We start from the raw sequence: 26,905 nt of genomic DNA on the forward strand, positions 1-26,905 counted from the left end.
ACCCTCTCTAATCCAGGCAGTGTCCTGGTCAATCTCCTCTGCACACACTCTAATCCAGGCAGCGTCCTGGTCAATCTCCTCTGCACCCTCTCTAATCCAGGCAGCATCCTGGTGAATCTCCTCTGCACCCTCTCTAATCCAGGCAGCATACTGGTCAATCTCCTCTGCACCCTCTCTAATCCAGGCAGCATCCTGGTGCATCTCCTCTGCATCCTCTCTAATCCAGGCAGCATCCTGGTGAATTTCCTCTGCACCCTCTCTAATCCAGGCAGCGTTCTGGTCAATCTCCTCTGCACCCTCTCTAATCCCGGCAGCATCCTGGTGAATCTCCTCTGCACCCTCTCTAATCCAGGCAGCATCCTGGTCAATCTCCTCTGCACCCTCTCTAATCCAGGCAGCATCCTGGTGAATCTCCTCTGCACCCTCTCTAATCCAAGCAGCATCCTGGTGAATGTCCTCTGCACGCTCTCTAATCCAGGCAGCGTCCTGATCCATCTCCTCTGCACCCTCTCTAATCCAGGCAGCATCCTGGTGAATCTCCTCTGCACCCTCTCTAATCCAGGCAGCATCCTGGTCAATCTCCTTGGCACCCTCTCTAATCCAGGCAGCATCTTGGTGAATATCGTCTGCACCCTCACTGATCCAGGCAGCGTCCTGGTGAATCTCCTCTGCACCCTCTCTAATCCAGGCAGCATCCTGGTGAATCTCCACTGCACCCTCTCTAATCCAGGCAGCATCCTTGTCAATCTCCTTGGCACCCTCTCTAATCCAGGCAGCATCTTGGTGAATCTTCTCTGCACCCTCGCGAATCCAGGCAGCGTCCTGGTCAGTCTCCTCTGCACCCTCTCTAATCCAGGCAGCATCCTGATGAATCTCCTCTGCACCCTCTCTAATCCAGACAGCATCCTGGTCAATCTCCTCTGCACCCTCTCTAATCCATGCAGCATCCTGGTGAATCTCCTCTGCACCCTCTCTAATCCAGGCAGCATCCTGGTCAATCTCCTTGGCACCATCTCTAATCAAGGCAGCATCCTGGTCAATCTCCTTGTCACCCTCTCTAATCCAGGCAGCATCTTGGTGAATCTCCTCTGCACCCTCTCTAATCCAGGCAGCATCCTGGTCAATCTCCTCTGCACCCACTCTAATCCAGGCAGAGTCCTGGTCAATCTCCTCTGCACCCTCTCTAATCCAGGCAGCGTCCTGGTCAATATCCTCTGCACCCTCTCTAATCCAGGCAGAGTCCTGGTCCATCTCCTCTGCACACTCTCTAATCCAGGCAGCATCCTGGTTAATCTCCTCTGCACACTCTCTAATCCAAGCAGCATCCTGGTGAATCTCCTCTGCACCCTTTCTAATCCAGGCAGCATCCTCGTGAATCTCCTCTGCACCCTCTCTAATCCAGGTAGCATCCTGGAGAATCTCCTCTGCACCCTCTCTAATCCAGGCAGCGTCCTGGTCAATCTCTTCTGCACCGTCTCTAATCCAGGCAGCATCCTGGTGAATCTCCTCTGCACCCTCTCTAATCCAGGCAGCATCCTGGTCAATCTCCTCTGCACCCTTTCTAATCCAGGCAGCATCTTGGTCAATCTCCTCTGCACACTCTCTAATCCAGACAGTATCCTGGTCAATTCACTCTGCACCCTCTCTAATCCAGGCAGCATCCTGTTCAATCTCCTCTGCACGCTCAATAATCCAGGTAGCATACTGGTCAATCTCCTCTGCACCCTCTCTAATCCAGGCAGCATCCTGGTGAATCTCCTCTGCACCCTCTCTAATCCAGGCAGCATCCTGGTGAATCTCCTCTGCACCCTCTCTAATCCAGGCAGCGTCCTGGTCAATCTCATCTGTACCCTCTCTAATCCAGGCAGCATCCTGGTGAATCTCCTCTGCACCCTCTCTAATCCAGGCAGCCTCCTGGTCAATCTCCTCTGCACCCTCTCTAATCCAGGCAGTGTCCTGGTGTATCTCCTCTGCACCCTCTCGAATCCAGGCAGTATCCTGGTGAATCTCCTCTGCACCCTCTCTAATCCAGGCAGCATCCTGGTCAATCTCCTCTGCACCCTCTCTAATCCAGGCAGCATCCTGGTGAATCTCCTCTGCACCCTCTCTAATCCAGGCAGCATCCTGGTCAATCTGCTCTGCACCCTCTCTAGTCCAGGCAGCATCCTGGTCAATCTCCTCTGCACCCTCTCTAATCCAGGCAGCATGCTGGTGAATCTCCTCTGCACCCTCTCTAATCCAGGCAGCGTCCTGGTCAATCTCCTCTGCACCCTCTCTAATCCAGGCAGCGTCCTGGTGAATCTCCTCTGCACCCTCTCTAATCCAGGCAGCGTCCTGGTCAATCTCCTCTGCACACTCTCTAATCCAGGCAGCATCTTGGTCAATCTCCTCTGCACCCTCTCTAATCCAGGCAGTATCCTGGTGAATCTCCTCTGCACCCTCTCTAATCCAGGCAGTGTCCTGGTCAATCTCCTCTGCACACACTCTAATCCAGGCAGCGTCCTGGTCAATCTCCTCTGCACCCTCTCTAATCCAGGCAGCATCCTGGTGAATCTCCTCTGCACCCTCTCTAATCCAGGCAGCATACTGGTCAATCTCCTCTGCACCCTCTCTAATCCAGGCAGCATCCTGGTGAATTTCCTCTGCAGCCTCTCTAATCCAGGCAGCGTCCTGGTCAATCTCCTCTCCACCCTCTCTAATCCAGGCAGCATCCCGGTGAATCTCCTCTGCACCCTCTCTAATCCAGGCAGCATCCTGGTCAATCTCCTCTGCACCCTCTCTAATCCAGGCAGCATCCTGGTCAATCTCCTCTGCACCCTCTCTAATCCAAGCAGCATCCTGGTGAATGTACTCTACACGCTCTCTAATCCAGGCAGCGTCCTGATCCATCTCCTCTACACCCTCTCTAATCCAGGCAGCATCCTGGTGAATCTCCTCTGCACCCTCTCTAATCCAGGCAGCATCCTGGTCAATCTCCTTGGCACCCTCTCTAATCAAGGAAGCATCCTGGTCAATCTCCTTGGCACCCTCTCTAATCCAGGCAGCATCTTGGTGAATCTCCTCTGCACCCTCTCCACTCCAGGCAGCATCCTGGTAAATCTCCTCTGCACCCACTCTAATCCAGGCAGCATCCTGGTCAATCTCCTCTGCACCCACTCTAATCCAGGCAGCGTCCTGGTGAATATCCTCTGCACCCTCTCTAATCCAGGCAGCATCCTGGTCAATCTCCTCTGCACCCTCTCTAATCCAGGCAGCATCCTGGTGAATCTCTTCTGCACCCTCTCTAATCCAGGCAGCATCCTGGTCGATCTGCTCTGCACCCTCTCTCGTCCAGGCAGCGTCCTGGTCAATCTCCTCTGCACCCTCTCTAATCCAGGCAGCATGCTGGTGAATCTCCTCTGCACACTCTCTAATCCAGGCAGCGTCCTGGTCAATCTCCTCTGCACCCTCTCTAATCCAGGCAGCATCCTTGTGAATCTCTTCTGCACCCTCTCAAATCCAGGCTGCATCCTGTTCCATCTCCTCTGCACCCTCTCTAATCCAGGGAGCCTCCTGGTCAATCTCCTCTGCACCCTCTCTAATCCACGCAGTGTCCTGGTGAATCTCCTCTGCACCCTCTCGAATCCAGGCAGCATCCTGGTGAATCTCCTCTGCACCCTCTCGAATCCAGGCAGCATCCTGGTCAATCTCCTCTGCACCCTCTCTAATCCAGGCAGCATCTTGGTGAATATCGTCTGCACACTCTCTAATCCAGGCAGCGTCCTGGTGAATCTCCTCTGCACACTCTCTAATCCAGGCAGCATGCTGGTGAATCTCCTCTGCACCCTCTCTAATCCAGGCAGCGTCCTGGTCAATCTCCTCTGCACCCTCTCTAATCCAGGCAGCGTCCTGGTCAATCTCCTCTGCACCCTCTCTAATCCAGGCAGCCTCCTGGTGAATCTCCTCTGCACCCTCTCTAATCCAGGCAGCATCTTGGTGAATCTACTCTGCACCCTCTCTAATCCAGGCAGCGTCCTGGTCAGTCTCCTCTGCACCCTCTCTAATCCAGGCAGAGTCCTGGTCAATCTCCTTGGCACCCTCTCTAATCCAGGCAGCATCTTGGTGAATATCGTCTGCACCCTCTCTAATCCAGGCAGCATCCTGATGAATCTCCTCTGCACCCTCTCTAATCCAGGCAGCATCCTGGTCAATCTCCTTGGCACCCTCTCTAATCCAGGCAGCATCCTGGTGAATCTCCTCTGCACCCTCTCTGATCCAGGCAGCGTCCTGGTCAATCTCATCTGTACCCTCTCTAATCCAGGCAGCATCCTGGTGAATCTCCTCTACACCCTCTCTAATCCAGGCAGCATCCTGTTAAATCTCGTCTGCACCCTCTCTAATCCAGGCAGCATCCTGGTCAATCTCCTCTGCACCCACACTAATCCAGGCAGAGTCCTGGTCAATCTCCTCTGCACCCTCTCTAATCCAGGCAGTGTCCTGGTCAATATCCTCTGCACCCTCTCTAATCCAGGCAGAGTCCTGGTCAATCTCCTCTGCACACTCTCTAATCCAGGCAGCATCCTGGTTAATCTCCTCTGCACACTCTCTAATCCAAGCAGCATCCTGGTGAATCTCCTCTGCACCCTCTCTAATCCAGGCAGCATCCTCGTGAATCTCCTCTGCACCCTCTCTAATCCAGGTAGCATCCTGGTGAATCTCCTCTGCACCCTCTCTAATCCAGGCAGCGTCCTGGTCAATCTCTTCTGCACCGTCTCTAATCCAGGCAGCATCCTGGTGAATCTCCTCTGCACACTCTCTAATCCAGGCAGCGTCCTGGTCAATCTCCTCTGCACCCTCTCTAATCCAGGCAGCATCTTGGTCAATCTCCTCTGCACACTCTCTAATCCAGACAGTATCCTGGTCAATTCACTCTGCACCCTCTCTAATCCAGGCAGCATCCTGGTCAATCTCCTCTGCACGCTCAATAATCCAGGCAGCATACTGGTCAATCTCCTCTGCACCCTCTCTAATACAGGCAGCATCCTGGTGAATCTCCTCTGCACCCTCTCTAATCCAGGCAGCAACCTGGTGAATCTCCTCTGCACCCTCTCTAATCCAGGCAGCGTCCTGGTCAATCTCATCTTTACCCTCTCTAATCCAGGCAGCATCCTGGTGAATCTCCTCTGCACCCTCTCTAATCCAGGCAGCATCCTGGTCAATCTCATCTGTACCCTCTCTAATCCAGGCAGTGTCCTGGTGAATCTCCTCTGCACCCTCTCGAATCCAGGCAGTATCCTGGTGAATCTCCTCTGCACCCTCTCTAATCCAGGCAGCATCCTGGTCAATCTCCTCGGCACCCTCTCTAATCCTGGCAGCATCCTGGTCAATCTCCTTGGCACCCTCTCTAATCCAGGCAACATCTTGGTGAATATCGTCTGCACCCACTCTAATCCAGGCAGCGTCCTGGTGAATCTCCTCTGCACCCTCTCTAATCCAGGCAGCATCCTGGTCAATCTCCTCTGCACCCTCTCTAATCCAGGCAGAGTCCTGGTCAATCTCCTCTGCACCCTCTCTTATCCAGGCAGCGTCCTGGTCAATCTCCTCTGCACACTCTCTAATCCAGGCAACATCCTGGTCAATCTCCTCTTCACCCTCTCTAATCCAGACAGCGGCCTGGTCAGTCTCCTCTGCACCCTCTCTAATCCAGGCAGCATCCTTGTCCATATCCTTGGCTCCCTCTCTAATCCAGGCAGCATCTTGGTGAATCTTCTCTGCACCCTCGCTAATCCAGGCAGCATCCTGGTCAATCTCCTCTGCACCCTCTCTAATCCAGGCAGAGTCCTGGTCAATCTCCTCTGCACCCTCTCTAATCCAGGCAGCGTCCTGGTCAATCTCCTCTGCACCCTCTCTAATCCAGGCGACATCCTGGTCAATCTCCTCTTCACCCTCTCTAATCCAGACAGCGGCCTGGTCAGTCTCCTCTGCATCCTCTCTAATCCAGGCAGAATCCTGGTCAATCTCCTTGGCACCCTCTCTAATCCAGGCAGCATCTCGGTGAATATCGTCTGCACCCTCTCTAATCCAGGCAGCGTCCCGGTGAATCTCCTCTGCACCCTCTCTAATCCAGGCAGCATCCTGGTGAATCTCCTCTGAACCCTCTCCAATCCAGGCAGCATCCTGGTCAATCTCCTTGGCACCCTCTCTAATCCAGGCAGCATCTTGGTTAATCTTCTCTGCACCCTCTCTAATCCAGGCAGCATCCTGGTCAATCTCCTCTGCACCCTCTCTGATCCAGGCAGAGTCCTGGTCAATCTCCTCTGCACCCTCTCTAATCCAGGCAGCGTCCTGGTCAATCTCCTCTGCACCCGCTCTAATCCAGGCAGCATCCTGGTCAATCTCCTCTGCACCCTCTCTAATTCAGGCAGCGTCCTGGTCAATCTCCTCTGCACGCTCTCTAATCCAGGCAGAGTCCTGGTCAATCTCCTATGCACCCTCTCTAATCCAGGCAGAGTCCTGGTCAATCTCCTCTGCACCCTCTCTAATCCAGGCAGCATCCTGGTGAATCTCCTCTGCACCCTCTCTAATCCAGGCAGCATCCTGGTCAATCTGCTCTGCACCCTCTCTAGTCCAGGCAGCATCCTGGTCAATCTCCTCTGCACCCTCTAATCCAGGCAGCATGCTGGTGAATCCACTCTGCACCCTCTCTAATCCAGGCAGCGTCCTCGTCAATCTCCTCTGCACCCTCTCTAATCCAGGCAGCGTCCTGGTGAATCTCCTCTGCACCCTCTCTAATCCAGGCAACATCCTGGTCAATCTCCTCTTCACCCTCTCTAATCCAGACAGCGGCCTGGTCAGTCTCCTCTGCACCCTCTCTAATCCAGGCAGCATCCTTGTCCATCTCCTTGGCTCCCTCTCTAATCCAGGCAGCATCTTGGTGAATCTTCTCTGCACCCTCGCTAATCCAGGCAGCATCCTGGTCAATCTCCTCTGCACCCTCTCTAATCCAGGCAGAGTCCTGGTCAATCTCGCCTGCACCCTCTCTAATCCAGGCAGCGTCCTGGTCAATCTCCTCTGCACCCTCTCTAATCCAGGCGACACCCTGGTCAATCTCCTCTTCACCCTCTCTAATCCAGACAGCGGCCTGGTCAGTCTCCTCTGCACCCTCTCTAATCCAGGCAGAATCCTGGTCAATCTCCTTGGCACCCTCTCTAATCCAGGCAGCATCTCGGTGAATATCGTCTGCACCCTCTCTAATCCAGGCAGCGTCCTGGTGAATCTCCTCTGCACCCTCTCTAATCCAGGCAGCATCCTGGTGAATCTCCTCTGAACCCTCTCCAATCCAGGCAGCATCCTGGTCAATCTCCTTGGCACCCTCTCTAATCCAGGCAGCATCTTGGTGAATCTTCTCTGCACCCTCTCTAATCCAGGCAGCATCCTGGTCAATCTCCTCTGCACCCTCTCTGATCCAGGCAGAGTCCTGGTCAATCTCCTCTGCACCCTCTCTAATCCAGGCAGCGTCCTGGTCAATCTCCTCTGCACCCTCTCTAATCCAGGCAGCATCCTGGTCAATCTCCTCTGCACCCTCTCTAATTCAGGCAGCGTCCTGGTCAATCTCCTCTGCACGCTCTCTAATCCAGGCAGAGTCCTGGTCAATCTCCTATGCACCCTCTCTAATCCAGGCAGAGTCCTGGTCAATCTCCTCTGCACCCTCTCTAATCCAGGCAGCATCCTGGTGAATCTCCTCTGCACCCACTCTAATCCAGGCAGCGTCCTGGTGAATATCCTCTGCACCCTCTCTAATCCAGGCAGCATCCTGGTCAATCTCCTCTGCACCCTCTCTAATCCAGGCAGCATCCTGGTGAATCTCTTCTGCACCCTCTCTAATCCAGGCAGCATCCTGGTCGATCTGCTCTGCACCCTCTCTCGTCCAGGCAGCGTCCTGGTCAATCTCCTCTGCACCCTCTCTAATCCAGGCAGCATGCTGGTGAATCTCCTCTGCACACTCTCTAATCCAGGCAGCGTCCTGGTCAATCTCCTCTGCACCCTCTCTAATCCAGGCAGCATCCTTGTGAATCTCTTCTGCACCCTCTCTAATCCAGGCTGCATCCTGTTCCATCTCCTCTGCACCCTCTCTAATCCAGGGAGCCTCCTGGTCAATCTCCTCTGCACCCTCTCTAATCCACGCAGTGTCCTGGTGAATCTCCTCTGCACCCTCTCGAATCCAGGCAGCATCCTGGTGAATCTCCTCTGCACCCTCTCGAATCCAGGCAGCATCCTGGTCAATCTCCTCTGCACCCTCTCTAATCCAGGCAGCATCTTGGTGAATATCGTCTGCACACTCTCTAATCCAGGCAGCGTCCTGGTGAATCTCCTCTGCACACTCTCTAATCCAGGCAGCATGCTGGTGAATCTCCTCTGCACCCTCTCTAATCCAGGCAGCCTCCTGGTCAATCTCCTCTGCACCCTCTCTAATCCAGGCAGCGTCCTGGTCAATCTCCTCTGCACCCTCTCTAATCCAGGCAGCATCCTGGTGAATCTCCTCTGCACCCTCTCTAATCCAGGCAGCATCTTGGTGAATCTTCTCTGCACCCTCGCTAATCCAGGCAGCGTCCTGGTCAGTCTCCTCTGCACCCTCTCTAATCCAGGCAGAGTCCTGGTCAATCTCCTTGGCACCCTCTCTAATCCAGGCAGCATCTTGGTGAATATCGTCTGCACCCTCTCTAATCCAGGCAGCATCCTGATGAATCTCCTCTGCACCCTCTCTAATCCAGGCAGCATCCTGGTCAATCTCCTAGGCACCCTCTCTAATCCAGGCAGCATCCTGGTGAATCTCCTCTGCACCCTCTCTGATCCAGGCAGCGTCCTGGTCAATCTCATCTGTACCCTCTCTAATCCAGGCAGCATCCTGGTGAATCTCCTCTACACCCTCTCTAATCCAGGCAGCATCCTGTTAAATCTCGTCTGCACCCTCTCTAATCCAGGCAGCATCCTGGTCAATCTCCTCTGCACCCACACTAATCCAGGCAGAGTCCTGGTCAATCTCCTCTGCACCCTCTCTAATCCAGGCAGTGTCCTGGTCAATATCCTCTGCACCCTCTCTTATCCAGGCAGAGTCCTGGTCAATCTCCTCTGCACACTCTCTAATCCAGGCAGCATCCTGGTTAATCTCCTCTGCACACTCTCTAATCCAAGCAGCATCCTGTTGAATCTCCTCTGCACCCTCTCTAATCCAGGCAGCATCCTCGTGAATCTCCTCTGCACCCTCTCTAATCCAGGTAGCATCCTGGTGAATCTCCTCTGCACCCTCTCTAATCCAGGCAGCGTCCTGGTCAATCTCTTCTGCACCGTCTCTAATCCAGGCAGCATCCTGGTGAATCTCCTCTGCACACTCTCTAATCCAGGCAGCGTCCTGGTCAATCTCCTCTGCACCCTCTCTAATCCAGGCAGCATCTTGGTCAATCTCCTCTGCACACTCTCTAATCCAGACAGTATCCTGGTCAATTCACTCTGCACCCTCTCTAATCCAGGCAGCATCCTGGTCAATCTCCTCTGCACGCTCAATAATCCAGGCAGCATACTGGTCAATCTCCTCTGCACCCTCTCTAATACAGGCAGCATCCTGGTGAATCTCCTCTGCACCCTCTCTAATCCAGGCAGCAACCTGGTGAATCTCCTCTGCACCCTCTCTAATCCAGGCAGCGTCCTGGTCAATCTCATCTGTACCCTCTCTAATCCAGGCAGCATCCTGGTGAATCTCCTCTGCACCCTCTCTAATCCAGGCAGCATCCTGGTCAATCTCATCTGTACCCTCTCTAATCCAGGCAGTGTCCTGGTGAATCTCCTCTGCACCCTCTCGAATCCAGGCAGTATCCTGGTGAATCTCCTCTGCACCCTCTCTAATCCAGGCAGCATCCTGGTCAATCTCCTCGGCACCCTCTCTAATCCTGGCAGCATCCTGGTCAATCTCCTTGGCACCCTCTTTAATCCAGGCAACATCTTGGTGAATATCGTCTGCACCCACTCTAATCCAGGCAGCGTCCTGGTGAATCTCCTCTGCACCCTCTCTAATCCAGGCAGCATCCTGGTCAATCTCCTCTGCACCCTCTCTAATCCAGGCAGAGTCCTGGTCAATCTCCTCTGCACCCTCTCTTATCCAGGCAGCGTCCTGGTCAATCTCCTCTGCACACTCTCTAATCCAGGCAACATCCTGGTCAATCTCCTCTTCACCCTCTCTAATCCAGACAGCGGCCTGGTCAGTCTCCTCTGCACCCTCTCTAATCCAGGCAGCATCCTTGTCCATATCCTTGGCTCCCTCTCTAATCCAGGCAGCATCTTGGTGAATCTTCTCTGCACCCTCGCTAATCCAGGCAGCATCCTGGTCAATCTCCTCTGCACCCTCTCTAATCCAGGCAGAGTCCTGGTCAATCTCCTCTGCACCCTCTCTAATCCAGGCAGCGTCCTGGTCAATCTCCTCTGCACCCTCTCTAATCCAGGCGACATCCTGGTCAATCTCCTCTTCACCCTCTCTAATCCAGACAGCGGCCTGGTCAGTCTCCTCTGCATCCTCTCTAATCCAGGCAGAATCCTGGTCAATCTCCTTGGCACCCTCTCTAATCCAGGCAGCATCTCGGTGAATATCGTCTGCACCCTCTCTAATCCAGGCAGCGTCCCGGTGAATCTCCTCTGCACCCTCTCTAATCCAGGCAGCATCCTGGTGAATCTCCTCTGAACCCTCTCCAATCCAGGCAGCATCCTGGTCAATCTCCTTGGCACCCTCTCTAATCCAGGCAGCATCTTGGTTAATCTTCTCTGCACCCCCTCTAATCCAGGCAGCATCCTGGTCAATCTCCTCTGCACCCTCTCTGATCCAGGCAGAGTCCTGGTCAATCTCCTCTGCACCCTCTCTAATCCAGGCAGCGTCCTGGTCAATCTCCTCTGCACCCGCTCTAATCCAGGCAGCATCCTGGTCAATCTCCTCTGCACCCTCTCTAATTCAGGCAGCGTCCTGGTCAATCTCCTCTGCACGCTCTCTAATCCAGGCAGAGTCCTGGTCAATCTCCTATGCACCCTCTCTAATCCAGGCAGAGTCCTGGTCAATCTCCTCTGCACCCTCTCTAATCCAGGCAGCATCCTGGTGAATCTCCTCTGCACCCTCTCTAATCCAGGCAGCATCCTGGTGAATCTCCTCTGCACCCTCTCTAATCCAGGCAGCATCCTGGTCAATCTGCTCTGCACCCTCTCTAGTCCAGGCAGCATCCTGGTCAATCTCCTCTGCACCCTCTAATCCAGGCAGCATGCTGGTGAATCCACTCTGCACCCTCTCTAATCCAGGCAGCGTCCTCGTCAATCTCCTCTGCACCCTCTCTAATCCAGGCAGCGTCCTGGTGAATCTCCTCTGCACCCTCTCTAATCCAGGCAACATCCTGGTCAATCTCCTCTTCACCCTCTCTAATCCAGACAGCGGCCTGGTCAGTCTCCTCTGCACCCTCTCTAATCCAGGCAGCATCCTTGTCCATCTCCTTGGCTCCCTCTCTAATCCAGGCAGCATCTTGGTGAATCTTCTCTGCACCCTCGCTAATCCAGGCAGCATCCTGGTCAATCTCCTCTGCACCCTCTCTAATCCAGGCAGAGTCCTGGTCAATCTCGCCTGCACCCTCTCTAATCCAGGCAGCGTCCTGGTCAATCTCCTCTGCACCCTCTCTAATCCAGGCGACACCCTGGTCAATCTCCTCTTCACCCTCTCTAATCCAGACAGCGGCCTGGTCAGTCTCCTCTGCACCCTCTCTAATCCAGGCAGAATCCTGGTCAATCTCCTTGGCACCCTCTCTAATCCAGGCAGCATCTCGGTGAATATCGTCTGCACCCTCTCTAATCCAGGCAGCGTCCTGGTGAATCTCCTCTGCACCCTCTCTAATCCAGGCAGCATCCTGGTGAATCTCCTCTGAACCCTCTCCAATCCAGGCAGCATCCTGGTCAATCTCCTTGGCACCCTCTCTAATCCAGGCAGCATCTTGGTGAATCTTCTCTGCACCCTCTCTAATCCAGGCAGCATCCTGGTCAATCTCCTCTGCACCCTCTCTGATCCAGGCAGAGTCCTGGTCAATCTCCTCTGCACCCTCTCTAATCCAGGCAGCGTCCTGGTCAATCTCCTCTGCACCCTCTCTAATCCAGGCAGCATCCTGGTCAATCTCCTCTGCACCCTCTCTAATTCAGGCAGCGTCCTGGTCAATCTCCTCTGCACGCTCTCTAATCCAGGCAGAGTCCTGGTCAATCTCCTATGCACCCTCTCTAATCCAGGCAGAGTCCTGGTCAATCTCCTCTGCACCCTCTCTAATCCAGGCAGCATCCTGGTGAATCTCCTCTGCACCCTCTCTAATCCAGGCAGCATCCTGGTGAATCTCCTCTGCACCCTCTCTAATCCAGGCAGCATCCTGGTCAATCTGCTCTGCACCCTCTCTAGTCCAGGCAGCATCCTGGTCAATCTCCTCTGCACCCTCTAATCCAGGCAGCATGCTGGTGAATCCACTCTGCACCCACTCTAATCCAGGCAGCGTCCTCGTCAATCTCCTCTGCACCCTCTCTAATCCAGGCAGCGTCCTGGTGAATCTCCTCTGCACCCTCTCTAATCCAGGCAGCGTCCTGGTCAATCTCCTCTGCACACTCTCTAATCCAGGCAGCATCTTGGTCAATCTCCTCTGCACCCTCTCTAATCCAGGCAGTATCCTGGTGAATCTCCTCTGCACCCTCTCTAATCCAGGCAGTGTCCTGGTCAATCTCCTCTGCACACACTCTAATCCAGGCAGCGTCCTGGTCAATCTCCTCTGCACCCTCTCTAATCCAGGCAGCATCCTGGTGAATCTCCTCTGCACCCTCTCTAATCCAGGCAGCATACTGGTCAATCTCCTCTGCACCCTCTCTAATCCAGGCAGCATCCTGGTGCATCTCCTCTGCACCCTCTCTAATCCAGGCAGCATCCTGGTGAATTTCCTCTGCACCCTCTCTAATCCAGGCAGCGTCCTGGTCAATCTCCTCTGCACCCTCTCTAATCCCGGCAGCATCCTGGTGAATCTCCTCTGCACCGTCTCTAATCCAGGCAGCATCCTGGTCAATCTCCTCTGCACCCTCTCTAATCCAGGCAGCATCCTGGTGAATGTCCTCTGCACGCTCTCTAATCCAGGCAGCGTCCTGATCCATCTCCTCTGCACCCTCTCTAATCCAGGCAGCATCCTGGTGAATCTCCTCTGCACCCTCTCTAATCCAGGCAGCATCCTGGTCAATCTCCTTGGCACCCTCTCTAATCCAGGCAGCATCTTGGTCAATCTCCTCTGCACCCACTCTAATCCAGGCAGAGTCCTGGTCAATCTCCTCTGCACGCTCTCTAATCCAGGCAGCGTCCTGGTCAATCTCCTCTGCACCCTCTCTAATCCAGGCAGCATCCTGGTCAATCTCCTCTGCACCCTCTCTAATCCAGGCAGGGTCCTGGTCAATCTCCTCTGCACCCTCTCTAATCCAGGCAGAGTCCTGGTCAATCGCTTCTGCACCCTCCCTAATCCAGGCAGCGTCCTGGTCAATCTCCTCTGCACCCTCTCTAATCCAGGCAGCATACCGGTCAATCTCCTCTGCACCCTCTCTAATCCAGGCAGCATCCTGGAGAATCTCCTCTGCACCCTCTCTAATCCAGACAGCATCCTGGTGAATCTCCTCTGCACCCTCTCTAATCCAGGCAGCATCCTGGTGAATCTCCTCTGCACCCTCTCTAATCCAGGCAGCATCCTGGTGAATCTCCTCTGCACCTTCTCTAATCCAGGCAGCATCCTGGTGAATCTCCTCTGCACCCTCTCTAATCCAGGCAGCGCCCTGGTCAATCTCCTCTGCACCCTCTCTAATCCACGCAGAGTCCTGGTCAATCTCCTCTGCACCCTCTCTAATCTAGGCAGCGTCCTGGTCAATCTCCTCTGCACCCTCTCTAATCCAGGCAGCATCCTGGTGAATCTCCTCTGCACCCTCTCTAATCCAGGCAGCTTCCTGGTCAATCTCCTCTGCACCCTCTCTAATCCAGGCAGCATCCTGGTCAATCTCCTCTGCACCCTCTCTAATCCAGGCAGCATCCTTGTCAATCTGCTCTGCACCCTCTCTAATCCAGGCAGCATCCTGGTGAATCTCCTCTGCACCCTCTCTAATCCAGGCAGCATCCTTGTCAATCTCCTCTGCACCCTCTCTAATCCAGGCAGCATCCTGGTTAATCTCCTCTGCACCCTCTCTAATCCAGGCAGCGTCCTCGTCAATCTCCTCTGCACCCTCTCTAATCCAGGCAACATCCTGGTCAATCTCCTCTGCACCCTCTCTAATCCAGGCAACATCCTGGTCAATCTCCTCTGCACCCTCTCTAATCCAGGCAGCATCCTGGTGAATCTTCTCTGCACCCTCTCTAATCCAGGAAGCGTCCTGGTCAATCTCCTCTGCACCCTCTCTAATCCAGGCAGCATCCTGGTGAATCTTCTCTGCACCCTCTCTAATCCAGGCAGCATCCTGGTCAATCTCCTCTGCACCCTCTCTAATCCAGGCAGCATCCTGGTCAATCTCCTCTGCACCCTCTCTAATCTAGGCAGCATCCTGGTGAATCTCCTCTGCACCCTCTCTAATCCAGGCAGCGTCCTGGTCAATCTCCTCTGCACCCTCTCTAATCCAGGCAGCATCCTGGTGAATCTCCTCTGCACCCTCTCTAATCCAGGCAGCATCCTTGTCAATCTCCTCTGCACCCTCTCTAATCCAGGCAGCATCCTGGTGAATCTCCTCTGCACCCTCTCTAATCCAAGCAGCATCCTGGTGAATGTCTTCTGCATGCTCTCTAATCCAGGCAGCGTCCTATCCATCTCCTCTGCAACCTCTCTAATCCAGGCAGCCTCCTGGTCAATCTCCTCTGCACCCTCTCTAATCCAGACAGTGTCCTGGTGAATCTCCTCTGCACCCTCTCTAATCCAGGCAGCATCCTGGTCAATCTCCTCTGCACCCTCTCTAATCCAGGCAGCATCCTGGTCAATCTCTTCTGCACCCTCTCTAATCCAGGCAGCATCCTGGTCAATCTCCTCTGCACGCTCTCTAATCCAGGCAGAGTCCTGGTCAATCTCCTCTGCACCCTCTCTAATCCAGGCAGCATCCTGGTGAATCTCCTCTGCACCCTCTCTAATCCAGGCAGCATCCTGGTCAATCTCCTCTGCACCCTCTCCAATCCAGGCAGCATCCTGGTGAATCTCCTCTGCACCCTCTCTAATCCAGGCAGCATCCTATTGAATCTCCGCTGCACCCTCTCTAATCCAGGCAGCATCCTGGTGAATCTCCTCTGCACCCTCTCTAATCCAGGCAGCATCCTGGTCAACCTCTTCTGCACCCTCTCTAATCCAGGCAGCATCCTGGTCAATCTCCTTGGCACCCTCTCTAATCCAGGCAGCATCTTCGTGAATCTCCTCTGCACCCTCTCTAATCCAGGCAGCATCCTGGTGAATCTCCTCTGCACGCTCTCTAATCCAGGCAGCGTCCTGATGAATCTCCTCTGCACCCTCTCTAATCCAGGCAGCATCCTGGTCAATCTCCTCTGCACCCTCTCTAATCCAGGCAGCGTCCTGGTGAATCTCCTCTGCACCCTCTCTAATCCAGGCAGCATCCTGGTCAATCTCCTCTGCACCCTTTCTAATCCAGGCAGCATCCTGGTCAATCTCCTCTGCACCCTCTCTAATCCAGGCAGCGTCCTGGTCAATCTCCTCTGCACCCTCTCTAATCCAGGCAGAGTCCTGGTAAATCTCCTCTGCACCCTCTCTAATCCAGGCAGCGTCCTGGTCAATCTCCTCTGCACCCTCTCTAATCCAGGCAGCGTCCTGGTCAATCTCCTCTGCACCCTCTCTAATCTAGGCAGCATCCTTGTCAATCTCCCCTGCACCCTCTCTAATCCAGGCAGCATCCTGGTGAATGTCCTCTGCACCCTCTCTAATCCAGGCAGCATCCTGGTGAATCTCCTCTGCACCCTCTCTAATCCAGGCAGCATCCTGGCAGATCTCCTCTGCACCCTCTATAATCCAGGCAACATCCTTGTAAATCTCCTCTGCACCCTTTCTATGGTTTCCACATCCTTCCTGCAGTGAGGCGACCCGAACTGAGCACAGTACTCCAAGTGGGGTCTGACCAGGGTCCTATTTAGCTGCAACATTACCTCTCGGCTCCTAATCTCAATCCCACGGTTGATGAAAGCCATCACACCGTATGCCTTCTTAACCACAGAGTCAACCTGTGCATCTGCTTTGAGCGTCCTGTGGACTCGGACCCCAAGATCCCTCTGATCGTCCACACGGCCAAGAGTCTTACCAGTGGGTATTATGTTCAGTCAGGAGCTGGGATGGATCATGACCATCGTGCATGGAAGAGAGGGGGATCATAATACATGGGGGAAGATCCGTAGAGGGCACTTAGAGCGCAGGGCTGAACTTTGGGGTTGAAAACTGCCAGGGAGAGATACTGGGAGCACAAGCCACAGCCCAGGCCGGGAGGCGGTGGGAACAGCGATGACAGCAGACCCCAGGTGGCGGGACGGAACCGGGAATGGCAGCGCCGGGGAGGGGCGGCACGGAAGGGAGGAGGGGAGCAGCGGGGGAGGACAGGCAAAGGCGATCACCGGGCCGGGCGCGGCCTTGGCCATACTCACCAGGCCTTGGCTATAGTAACCGGGGACATAATGCTCGCAGATCTGGACCAGGCACCAGAAAGCTTCCTGGGAGAGGAGCAGACGAGCGAGAGAGAGGGAGGGAGAGGGAGGGAGGGGGAGGTGGGAAGGGAGGAAAGAGAGCGGGGTGAAGATAGGGAGATGGGGAGAGGGAGAGGGAGAGAGGGAGGGAGAGGAGGAGAAGGGTGGAGGATTGAGAGAGAGGGAGAGAGTGGCGGGTGAGCAGAGAGACAGTGCAAGAGGGAGCAGGGAGAGAGAGGGAAGGGGAGAGGAGGCAGAGAGAGGGAGACGGGTAAAGGGAGGGTAGGGAGCGAGCGATGGGTTAAGAGAGGGAGGGTGCAGAGAGAAAGAGGACGTGAGACGGGTTGCAGAAGGACCCTTCAGACCTTCGAAACCTGCCTGCCACAGGGATGCATCCTCGTCCCAACGACATCCTGCCTAGCGGAGCACGGCCCACCCGACGGTTTCCGTGGCCTCTGAGCCTACGAAATTACACCCAGCCTCCGCCGATCGTACCCATTACCCTGGCTGTGATCACAGATTCCCAGCTTCCAACCGGCTCGCCCCCCTCCCAGGGTGAAAACACCGGCCCCACGGCCCGATCTCACTTTTTCTTCACACACTCTCTCCGTCTCTCTCTCTCCATTCTGATCACCGTCTCTCTCTCCATTCTGATCACTGTCTCTCTCTCTCCATTCTGATCACTGTCTCTCTCTCCATTCTGATCACAGTCTCTCTCTCTCCATTCTGATCACTGTCTCTCTCTCCATTCTGATCACTATCTCTCTCTCCATTCTGATCACTGTCTCTCTCTCCATTCTGATCACTGTCTCTCTCTCTCCATTCTGATCACTGTCTCTCTCTCCATTCTGATCACTGTCTCTCTCTCCATTCTGATCACTGTCTCTCTCTCCATTCTGATCACCGGCTCTCTCTCTCCATTCTGATCACTGTCTCACACTCCATTCTGATCACTGTATCTCTCTCTCCATTCTGATCACTGTCTCTCTCTCCATTCTGATCACTGTCTCTCTCTCTCCATTCTGATCACAGTCTCTCTCTCCATTCTGATCACCGTCTCTCTCTCTCCATTCTGATCACCGTCTCTCTCTCCATTCTGATCACTGTCTCTCTCTCCATTCTGATCACTGTCTCTCTCTCTCCATTCTGATCACTGTCTCTCTCTCCATTCTGATCACAGTCTCTCTCTCTCCATTCTGATCACTGTCTCTCTCTCCATTCTGATCACTGTCTCTCTCTCCATTCTGATCACTGTCTCTCTCTCCATTCTGATCACCGTCTCTCTCTCTCCATTCTGATCACTGTCTCACACTCCATTCTGATCACCGGCTCTCTCTCCATTCTGATCACTGTCTCTCTCTCTCCATTCTGATCACTGTCTCTCTCTCTCCATTCTGATCACCGTCTCTCTCTCCATTCTGATCACTGTCTCTCTCTCCATTCTGATCACTGTCTCTCTCTCTCCATTTTGATCACTGTCTCTCTCTCCATTCTGATCACTGTCTCTCTCTCCATTCTGATCACTGTCTCTCTCTCCATTCTGATCACTGTCTCACACTCCATTCTGATCACCGGCTCTCTCTCCATTCTGATCACTGTCTCTCTCTCTCCATTCTGATCACTGTCTCTCTCTCTCCATTCTGATCACCGTCTCTCTCTCCATTCTGATCACTGTCTCTCTCTCTCTCCATTCTGATCACTGTCTCTCTCTCTCCATTCTGATCACAGTCGCTCTCTCTACATTCTGATCACTGTCTCTCTCTCCATTCTGATCACTGTCTCTCTCTCTCCATTCTGATCACAGTCTCTCTCTCCATTCTGATCACCGTCTCTCTCTCTCCATTCTGATCACTGTCTCTCTCTCTCCATTCTTATCACTCTCACTCTCTCCATTCTGATCACTGTCTCTCTCACTCCATTCTGATCACTGTCTCTCTCTCCATTCTGATCACTGTCTCTCACTCTCCTTTCTGATCACTGTCTCTCTCTCTCCATTCTGATCACTGACTCTCTCTCCATTCTTATAACTGCCTCTCTCTCTCCATTCTGATCACTGTCTCTCACTCTCCATTGTGATCACTGTCTCTCTCTCCATTGTGATCACAGTCTCTCTCTCTCCATTCTGATCACTGTCTCTCTCTCCATTCTGATCACTGTCTCTCTCTCCATTCTGATCACTGTCTCTCTCTCTCCATTCTGATCACTGTCGCTGTCTCTACATTCTGATCACTGTCTCTCTCTCCATTCTGATCACAGTCGCTGTCTCTACATTCTGATCACTGTCTCTCTCTCCATTCTGATCACTGTCTCTCTCTCTCCATTCTGATCACTGTCTCTCTCTCCATTCTGATCACTATCTCTCTCTCTCCATTCTGATCACAGTCTCTCTCTCTCCATTCTGATCACTGTCTCTCTCTCCATTCTGATCACTGTCTCTCTCTCTCCATTCTGATCACTGTCTCTCTCTCCATTCTGATCACTATCTCTCTCTCTCCATTCTGATCACAGTCTCTCTCTCTCCATTCTGATCACTGTCTCTCTCTCCATTCTGATCACTGTCTCTCTCTCTCCATTCTGATCACTGTCTCTCTCTCCATTCTGATCACTATCTCTCTCTCTCCATTCTGATCACAGTCTCTCTCTCTCCATTCTGATCACTGTCTCTCTCTCCATTCTGATCACTGTCTCTCTCTCCATTCCGATCACTGTCTCTCTCTCCATTCTGATCACTGTCTCTCTCTCTCCATTCTGATCACAGTCTCTCTCTCTCCATTCTGATCACTGTCTCTCTCTCCATTCTGATCACTGTCTCTCTCTCTCCATTCTGATCACTGTCTCTCTCTCCATTCTGATCACTATCTCTCTCTCTCCATTCTGATCACAGTCTCTCTCTCTCCATTCTGATCACTGTCTCTCTCTCCATTCTGATCACTGTCTCTCTCTCCATTCCGATCACTGTCTCTCTCTCCATTCTGATCACTGTCTCTCTCTCTCCATTCTGATCACGGTCTCTCTCTCTCCATACTGATCACTGTCTCTCTCACCATTCTGATCACCGTCTCTCTCTATCCATTCTGATCACTGCCTCTCTCTCTCCATTCTGATCACTGTCTCTCTCTCCATTCTGATCACAGTCTCTCTCTCCATTCTGATCACTGTCTCTCTCTCTCCATTCTGATCACTGTCTCTCTCTCCATTCTGATCACAGTCTCTCTCTCCATTCTGATCACTGTCTCTCTCTCTCCATTCTGATCACTGACTCTCTCTCCATTCTGATCACAGTCTCTCTCTCCATTCTGATCACAGTCTCTCTCTCCATTCTGATCACTGACTCTCTCTCTCCATTCTGATCACTGTCTCTGTCTCCATTCTGATCACTGTCTCTCTCTCTCCATTCTGATCACAGTCTCTCTCTCCATTCTGATCACAGTCGCTCTCTCTACATTCTGATCACTGTCTCTCTCTCCATTCTGATCACTGTCTCTCTCTCTCCATTCTGATCACAGTCTCTCTCTCCATTCTGATCACAGTCGCTCTCTCTACATTCTGATCACTGTTTCTCTCTCCATTCTGATCACTGTCTCTCTCTCCATTCTGATCACTGTCTCTCTCTCTCCATTCTGATCACGGTCTCTCTCTCTCCATTCTGATCACTTTCTCTCTCTCTCTCCATTTTGATCACTGACTCTCTCTCCATTCTGATCACTGTCTCTCTCTCTCCATTCTGATCACTGTCTCTCTCTCTCCATTCTGATCACTGTCTCTCTCTCCATTCTGATCACAGTCTCTCTCTCTATTCTGATCACTGTCTCTCTCTCCATTCTGATCACTGTCTCTCTCTCTCCATTCTGATCACTGTCTCTCTCTCTCTATTCTGATCACTGTCTCTCTCTCCATTCTGATCACTGTCTCTCTCTCCATTCTGATCACAGTCTCTCTCTCCATTCTGATCACTGTCTCTCTCTCTCCATTCTGATCACTGTCTCTCTCTCCATTCTGATCACAGTCTCTCTCTCTATTCTGATCACTGTCTCTCTCTCCATTCTGATCACTGTCTCTCTCTCTCCATTCTGATCACTGTCTCTCTCTCTCTATTCTGATCACTGTCTCTCTCTCCATTCTGATCACTGTCTCTCTCTCCATTCTGATCACAGTCTCTCTCTCTATTCTGATCACAGTCGCTCTCTCCATTCTGATCACTGTCTCTCTCTCTCCATTCTGATCACTGTCTCTCTCTCCATTATGATCACATTCTCTCTCTCCATTCTGATCACTGTCTCTCTCTCCATTCTGATCACTGTCTCTCTCTCTCCATTCTGATCACTGTCTCTCTCTCCATTCTGATCACAGTCTCTCTCTCCATTCTGATCACTGTCTCTCTCTCCCTTCTGATCACTGTCTCTCTCTCTCCATTCTGATCACTGTCTCTCTCTCCATTCTGATCACTGTCTCTCTCTCTCCATTCTGATCACTGTCTCTCTCTCCATTCTGATCACTGTCTCTCTCTCTCCATTCTGATCACTGTCACTCTCTCTCCATTCTGATCACAGTCTCTCTCTCCATTCTGATCACTGTCTCTCTCTCCCTTCTGATCACTGTCTCTCTCTCTCCATTCTAATCACTGTCTCTCTCTCTCCATTCTGATCACTGTCTCTGTCTCTCCATTCTGATCACAGTCTCTCTCTCTCTCCATTCTGATCACCGTCTCTCTCTCTCCATTCTGATCACTGTCTCTCTCTCCATTCTGATCACAGTCTCTCTCTCCATTCTGATAAATGGCTCTCTCCCCATTCTCATCACTGTCTCTCTCTCTCCATTCTTATCACTGGCTCTCTCTCTCCATTCTGATCACTGTCTCTCTGTCTCCATTGTGATCACTGTCTCTCTCTCCATTCTGATCACAGTCTCTCTCTCTCCATTCTGATCACAGTCTCTCTCTAAATTCTGATCACTGTCTCTCTCGCTCCATTCTGATCACAGTCTCTCTCTCCATTCTGATCACAGTCGCTCTCTCTACTTTCTGTTCACTGTCTCTCTCTCCATTCAGATCACTGCCTCTCTCGCTCCATTCGGATCACAGTCTCGCTCTCCATTCTGATCACTGTCTCTCACTCTCCATTCTGATCACAGTCTCTCTCTCCATTCTGATCACTGTCTCTCTCTCCATTCTGATCACTGTCTCTCTCTCCATTCTGATCACTGACTCTCTCTCCATTCTGATCACTGTATCTCTCTCCCCAATCTGATCACTGTCTCTCTCTCTCCATTCTGATCACTGTCTCTCTCTCTCCATTCTGATCACTGTCTCTCTCTCCATTCTGATCACAGTCTCTCTCTCCATTCTGATCACTGTCTCTCTCTCTCCATTCTCAATGTCTCTCTCTCTCCTCTCAATGTCTCTCTCAATTCTCAATGTCTCTCTCTCTCCATTCTGATCACTGTCTCTCTCTCCATTCTGATCACTGTCTCTCTCTCTCCATTCTAATGACTGTCTCTCTCACCATTCTGATCACCGTCTCTCTCTCTCCATTCTGATCACTCTCTCTCTCTCCATTCTGATCACTGTCTCTCTCTCTCCATTCTGATCACTGTCTCCTCTCTCCATTCTGATCACTGTCTCTCTCTCTCCATTCTGATCACAGTCTCTCTGTCTCCATTCTGATCACTGTCTCTCTCTCCATTCTGATCACTGTCTCTCTCTCTCCATTCTGATCACTATCTCTCTCTCTCCATTCTGATCACAGTCTCTCTCTCTCCATTCTGATCACTGTCTCCTCTCTCCATTCTGATCACTGTCTCTCTCTCTCCATTCTGATCACAGTCTCTCTCTCTCCATTCTGATCACTGTCTCCTCTCTCCATTCTGATCACTGTCTCTCTCTCTCCATTCTGATCACAGTCTCTCTGTCTCCATTCTGATCACTGTCTCTCTCACCATTCTGATCACTGTTTCTCTCTCTCCATTCTGATCACAGTCTCTCTCTCTCCATTCTGTTCACTGTCTATCTCTCTTCATTCTGGTCACTGTCTCTCTCTCCATTCTAATCACTGTCTCTCTCTCCATTCTGAGCACTGTCTCTCTCTCTCCATTCTGATCACTGTCTCTCTCTCTCCATTCTGATCACTGTCTCTCTCTCTCCATTCTGATCACAGTCGCTCTCTCTACATTCTGATCACTGTCTCTCTCTCCATTCTGATCACTGTCTCTCTCTCCATTCTGATCACTGTCTCTCTCTCTCCATTCTGATCACTGTCTCTCTCACCATTCTGATCACAGTCTCTCTCTCCATTCTGATCACTGTCTCTCTCTCCCTTCTGATCACTGTCTCTCTCTCTCCATTCTGATCACTGTCTCTCTCTCCATTCTGATCACTGTCTCTCTCTCTCCATTCTGATCACTGTCTCTCTCTCCATTCTAATCACTGTCTCTCTCTCTCCATTCTGATCACTGTCACTCTCTCTCCATTCTGATCACTGTCTCTCTCTCCATTCTGATCACTGTCTCTCTCTCCCTTCTGATCACTGTCTCTCTCTCTCCATTCTAATCACTGTCTCTCTCTCTCCATTCTGATCACTGTCTCTGTCTCTCCATTCTGATCACAGTCTCTCTCTCTCTCCATTCTGATCACCGTCTCTCTCTCTCCATTCTGATCACTGTCTCTCTCTCCATTCTGATCACAGTCTCTCTCTCCATTCTGATAACTGGCTCTCTCCCCATTCTCATCACTGTCTCTCTCTCTCCATTCTTATCACTGGCTCTCTCTCTCCATTCTGATCACTGTCTCTCTCTCTCCATTCTGATCACTGTCTCTCTCTCCATTCTGATCACTGTCTCTCTCTCTCCATTCTGATCACTGTCTCTCGCTCCATTCTGATCACTGTCTCTCTCTCCATTCTGATCACTGCCTCTCTCTCCATTCTGATCACTGTCTCACTCTCCATTTTGATCACTGTCTCTCTCTCTCCATTCTGATCACTGTCTCTCTCTCCAATCTGATCACTCTCTCTCTCTCCATTCTGATCACTGTCTCTCTCTCCATTCTGATCACTGTCTCTCTCTCTCCATTCTGATCACTGTCTCTCTCTCTCCATTCTGATCACTGTCTCACTCTCCATTCTGTCCACTCTCTCTCTCTCCATTCTGATCACTGTCTCTCTCTCCATTCTGATCACTGTCTCTCTCTCTCCATTCTGATCACTGTCTCTCTCTCTCCATTCTTATGACTCTCACTCTCTCCAATCTGATCACTGTCTCTTTCTCTCCATTCTGATCACTGTCTCTCTCTCCATTCTGATCACTGTCTCTCACTCTCCTTTCTGATCACTGTCTCTCTCTCTCCATTCTGATCACTGACTCTCTCTCCATTCTTATAACTGCCTCTCTCTCTCCATTCTGATCACTGTCTCTCTCTCCATTGTGATCACTGTCTCTCTCTCCATTCTGATCACAGTCTCTCTCTCTCCATTCTGATCACTGTCTCTCTCTCTCCATTCTGATCACTGTCTCTCTCTCCATTCTGATCACTGTCTCTCTCTCCATTCTGATCACTGTCTCTCTCTCTCCATTCTGATCACTGTCTCTCTCACCATTCTGATCACCGTCTCTCTCTCTCCATTCTGATCACTGTCTCTCTCTCTCTCCAGTCTGATCACTGTCTCTCTCTCCTTTCTGAGCACTGTCTCTCTCTCTCCATTCTGATCACTGTCTCTCTCTCTCCATTCTGATCACTGTCTCTCTCTCCATTCTGATCACTGTCTCTCTCTCTCCATTCTGATCACTGTCTCTCGCTCCATTCTGATCACTGTCTCTCTCTCCATTCTGATCACTGCCTCTCTCTCCATTCTGATCACTGTCTCACTCTCCATTTTGATCACTGTCTCTCTCTCTCCATTCTGATCACTGTCTCTCTCTCCAATCTGATCACTCTCTCTCTCTCCATTCTGATCACTGTCTCTCTCTCCATTCTGATCACTGTCTCTCTCTCTCCATTCTGATCACTGTCTCTCTCTCTCCATTCTGATCACTGTCTCACTCTCCATTCTGTCCACTCTCTCTCTCTCCATTCTGATCACTATCTCTCTCTCCATTCTGATCACTGTCTCTCTCTCTCCATTCTGATCACCGTCTCTCTCTCTCCATTATGATCACTGTCTCTCTCTCTCCATTCTTATGACTCTCACTCTCTCCAATCTGATCACTGTCTCTTTCTCTCCATTCTGATCACTGTCTCTCTCTCCATTCTGATCACTGTCTCTCACTCTCCTTTCTGATCACTGTCTCTCTCTCTCCATTCTGATCACTGACTCTCTCTCCATTCTTATAACTGCCTCTCTCTCTCCATTCTGATCACTGTCTCTCTCTCCATTGTGATCACTGTCTCTCTCTCCATTCTGATCACAGTCTCTCTCTCTCCATTCTGATCACTGTCTCTCTCTCCATTCTGATCACTGTCTCTCTCTCCATTCTGATCACTGTCTCTCTCTCTCCATTCTGATCACTGTCTCTCTCACCATTCTGATCACCGTCTCTCTCTCTCCATTCTGATCACTGTCTCTCTCTCTCCAGTCTGATCACTGTCTCTCTCTCCTTTCTGAGCACTGTCTCTCTCTCTCCATTCTGATCACTGTCTCTCTCTCTCCATTCTGATCACTGTCTCTCTCTCTATTCTGATCACAGTCTCTCTCTCCATTCTGATCACTGTCTCTCTCTCTCCATTCTGATCACTGACTCTTTCTCCATTCTTATAACTGCCTCTCTCTCTCCATTCTGATCACTGTCTCTCTGTCTCCATTGTGATCACTGTCTCTCTCTCCATTCTGATCACAGTCTCTCTCTCTCCATTCTGATCACAGTCTCTCTCTAAATTCTGATCACTGTCTCTCTCGCTCCATTCTGATCACAGTCTCTCTCTCCATTCTGATCACAGTCGCTCTCTCTACTTTCTGTTCACTGTCTCTCTCTCCATTCAGATCACTGCCTCTCTCGCTCCATTCGGATCACAGTCTCGCTCTCCATTCTGATCACTGTCTCTCACTCTCCATTCTGATCACAGTCTCTCTCTCCATTCTGATCACTGTCTCTCTCTCCATTCTGATCACTGTCTCTCTCTCCATTCTGATCACTGACTCTCTCTCCATTCTGATCACTGTATCTCTCTCCCCAATCTGATCACTGTCTCTCTCTCTCCATTCTGATCACTGTCTCTCTCTCTCAATTCTGATCACTGTCTCTCTCTCCATTCTGATCACTGTCTCTCTCTCTCCATACTGATCACAATCTCTCTCTCTCCATTCTAATGACTGTCTCTCTCACCATTCTGATCACCGTCTCTCTCTCTCCATTCTGATCACTCTCTCTCTCTCCATTCTGATCAATGTCTCTCTCTCTCCATTCTGATCACTGTCTCCTCTCTCCATTCTGATCACTGTCTCTCTCTCTCCATTCTGATCACAGTCTCTCTGTCTCCATTCTGATCACTGTCTCTCTCTCCATTCTGATCACTGTCTCTCTCTCTCCATTCTGATCACAATCTCTCTCTCTCCATTCTGATCACAGTCTCTCTCTCTCCATTCTGATCACTGTCTCCTCTCTCCATTCTGATCACTGTCTCTCTCTCTCCATTCTGATCACAGTCTCTCTCTCTCCATTCTGATCACTGTCTCCTCTCTCCATTCTGATCACTGTCTCTCTCTCTCCATTCTGATCACAGTCTCTCTGTCTCCATTCTGATCACTGTCTCTCTCTCCATTCTGATCACTGTCTCTCTCTCTCCATTCTGATCACAGTCTCTCTCTCTCCATTCTGTTCACTGTCTATCTCTCTTCATTCTGGTCACTGTCTCTCTCTCCATTCTAATCACTGTCTCTCTCTCCATTCTGAGCACTGTCTCTCTCTCTCCATTCTGAACACTGTCTCTCTCTCTCCATTCTGATCACTGTCTCTCTCTCTCCATTCTGATCACAGTCGCTCTCTCTACATTCTGATCACTGTCTCTCTCTCCATTCTGATCACTGTCTCTCTCTCCATTCTGATCACTGTCTCTCTCTCTCTCCATTCTGATCACTGTCTCTCTCTCCATTCTGATCACAGTCTCTCTCTCCATTCTGATCACTGTCTCTCTCTCCATTCTGATCACTGTCTCTCTCTCTCCATTCTGATCACTGTCTCTCTCTCCATTCTGATCACAGTCTCTCT

General features: G+C 51.6%; 1 protein-coding gene across 2 annotated transcripts in view; it reads right to left on the bottom strand.

Annotated features, from left to right (window-relative positions):
* The window catches only part of LOC134341845 (TBC1 domain family member 10B-like), a 161,197-nt gene that overhangs the window by 64,591 nt on the left and 69,701 nt on the right, over positions 1-26,905 (bottom strand). For both annotated transcript variants that reach the window (XM_063039779.1, XM_063039780.1), the window contains exon 7: positions 16,673-16,738. In XM_063039779.1, coding sequence (XP_062895849.1) covers positions 16,673-16,738 — 66 coding nt within the window. The remainder of the gene's footprint in view (positions 1-16,672; positions 16,739-26,905) is intronic.

The sequence above is a fragment of the Mobula hypostoma genome, unplaced genomic scaffold (assembly GCF_963921235.1).
Source record: "Mobula hypostoma unplaced genomic scaffold, sMobHyp1.1 scaffold_157, whole genome shotgun sequence".
Taxonomy (NCBI): Eukaryota; Metazoa; Chordata; class Chondrichthyes; order Myliobatiformes; family Myliobatidae; genus Mobula; species Mobula hypostoma.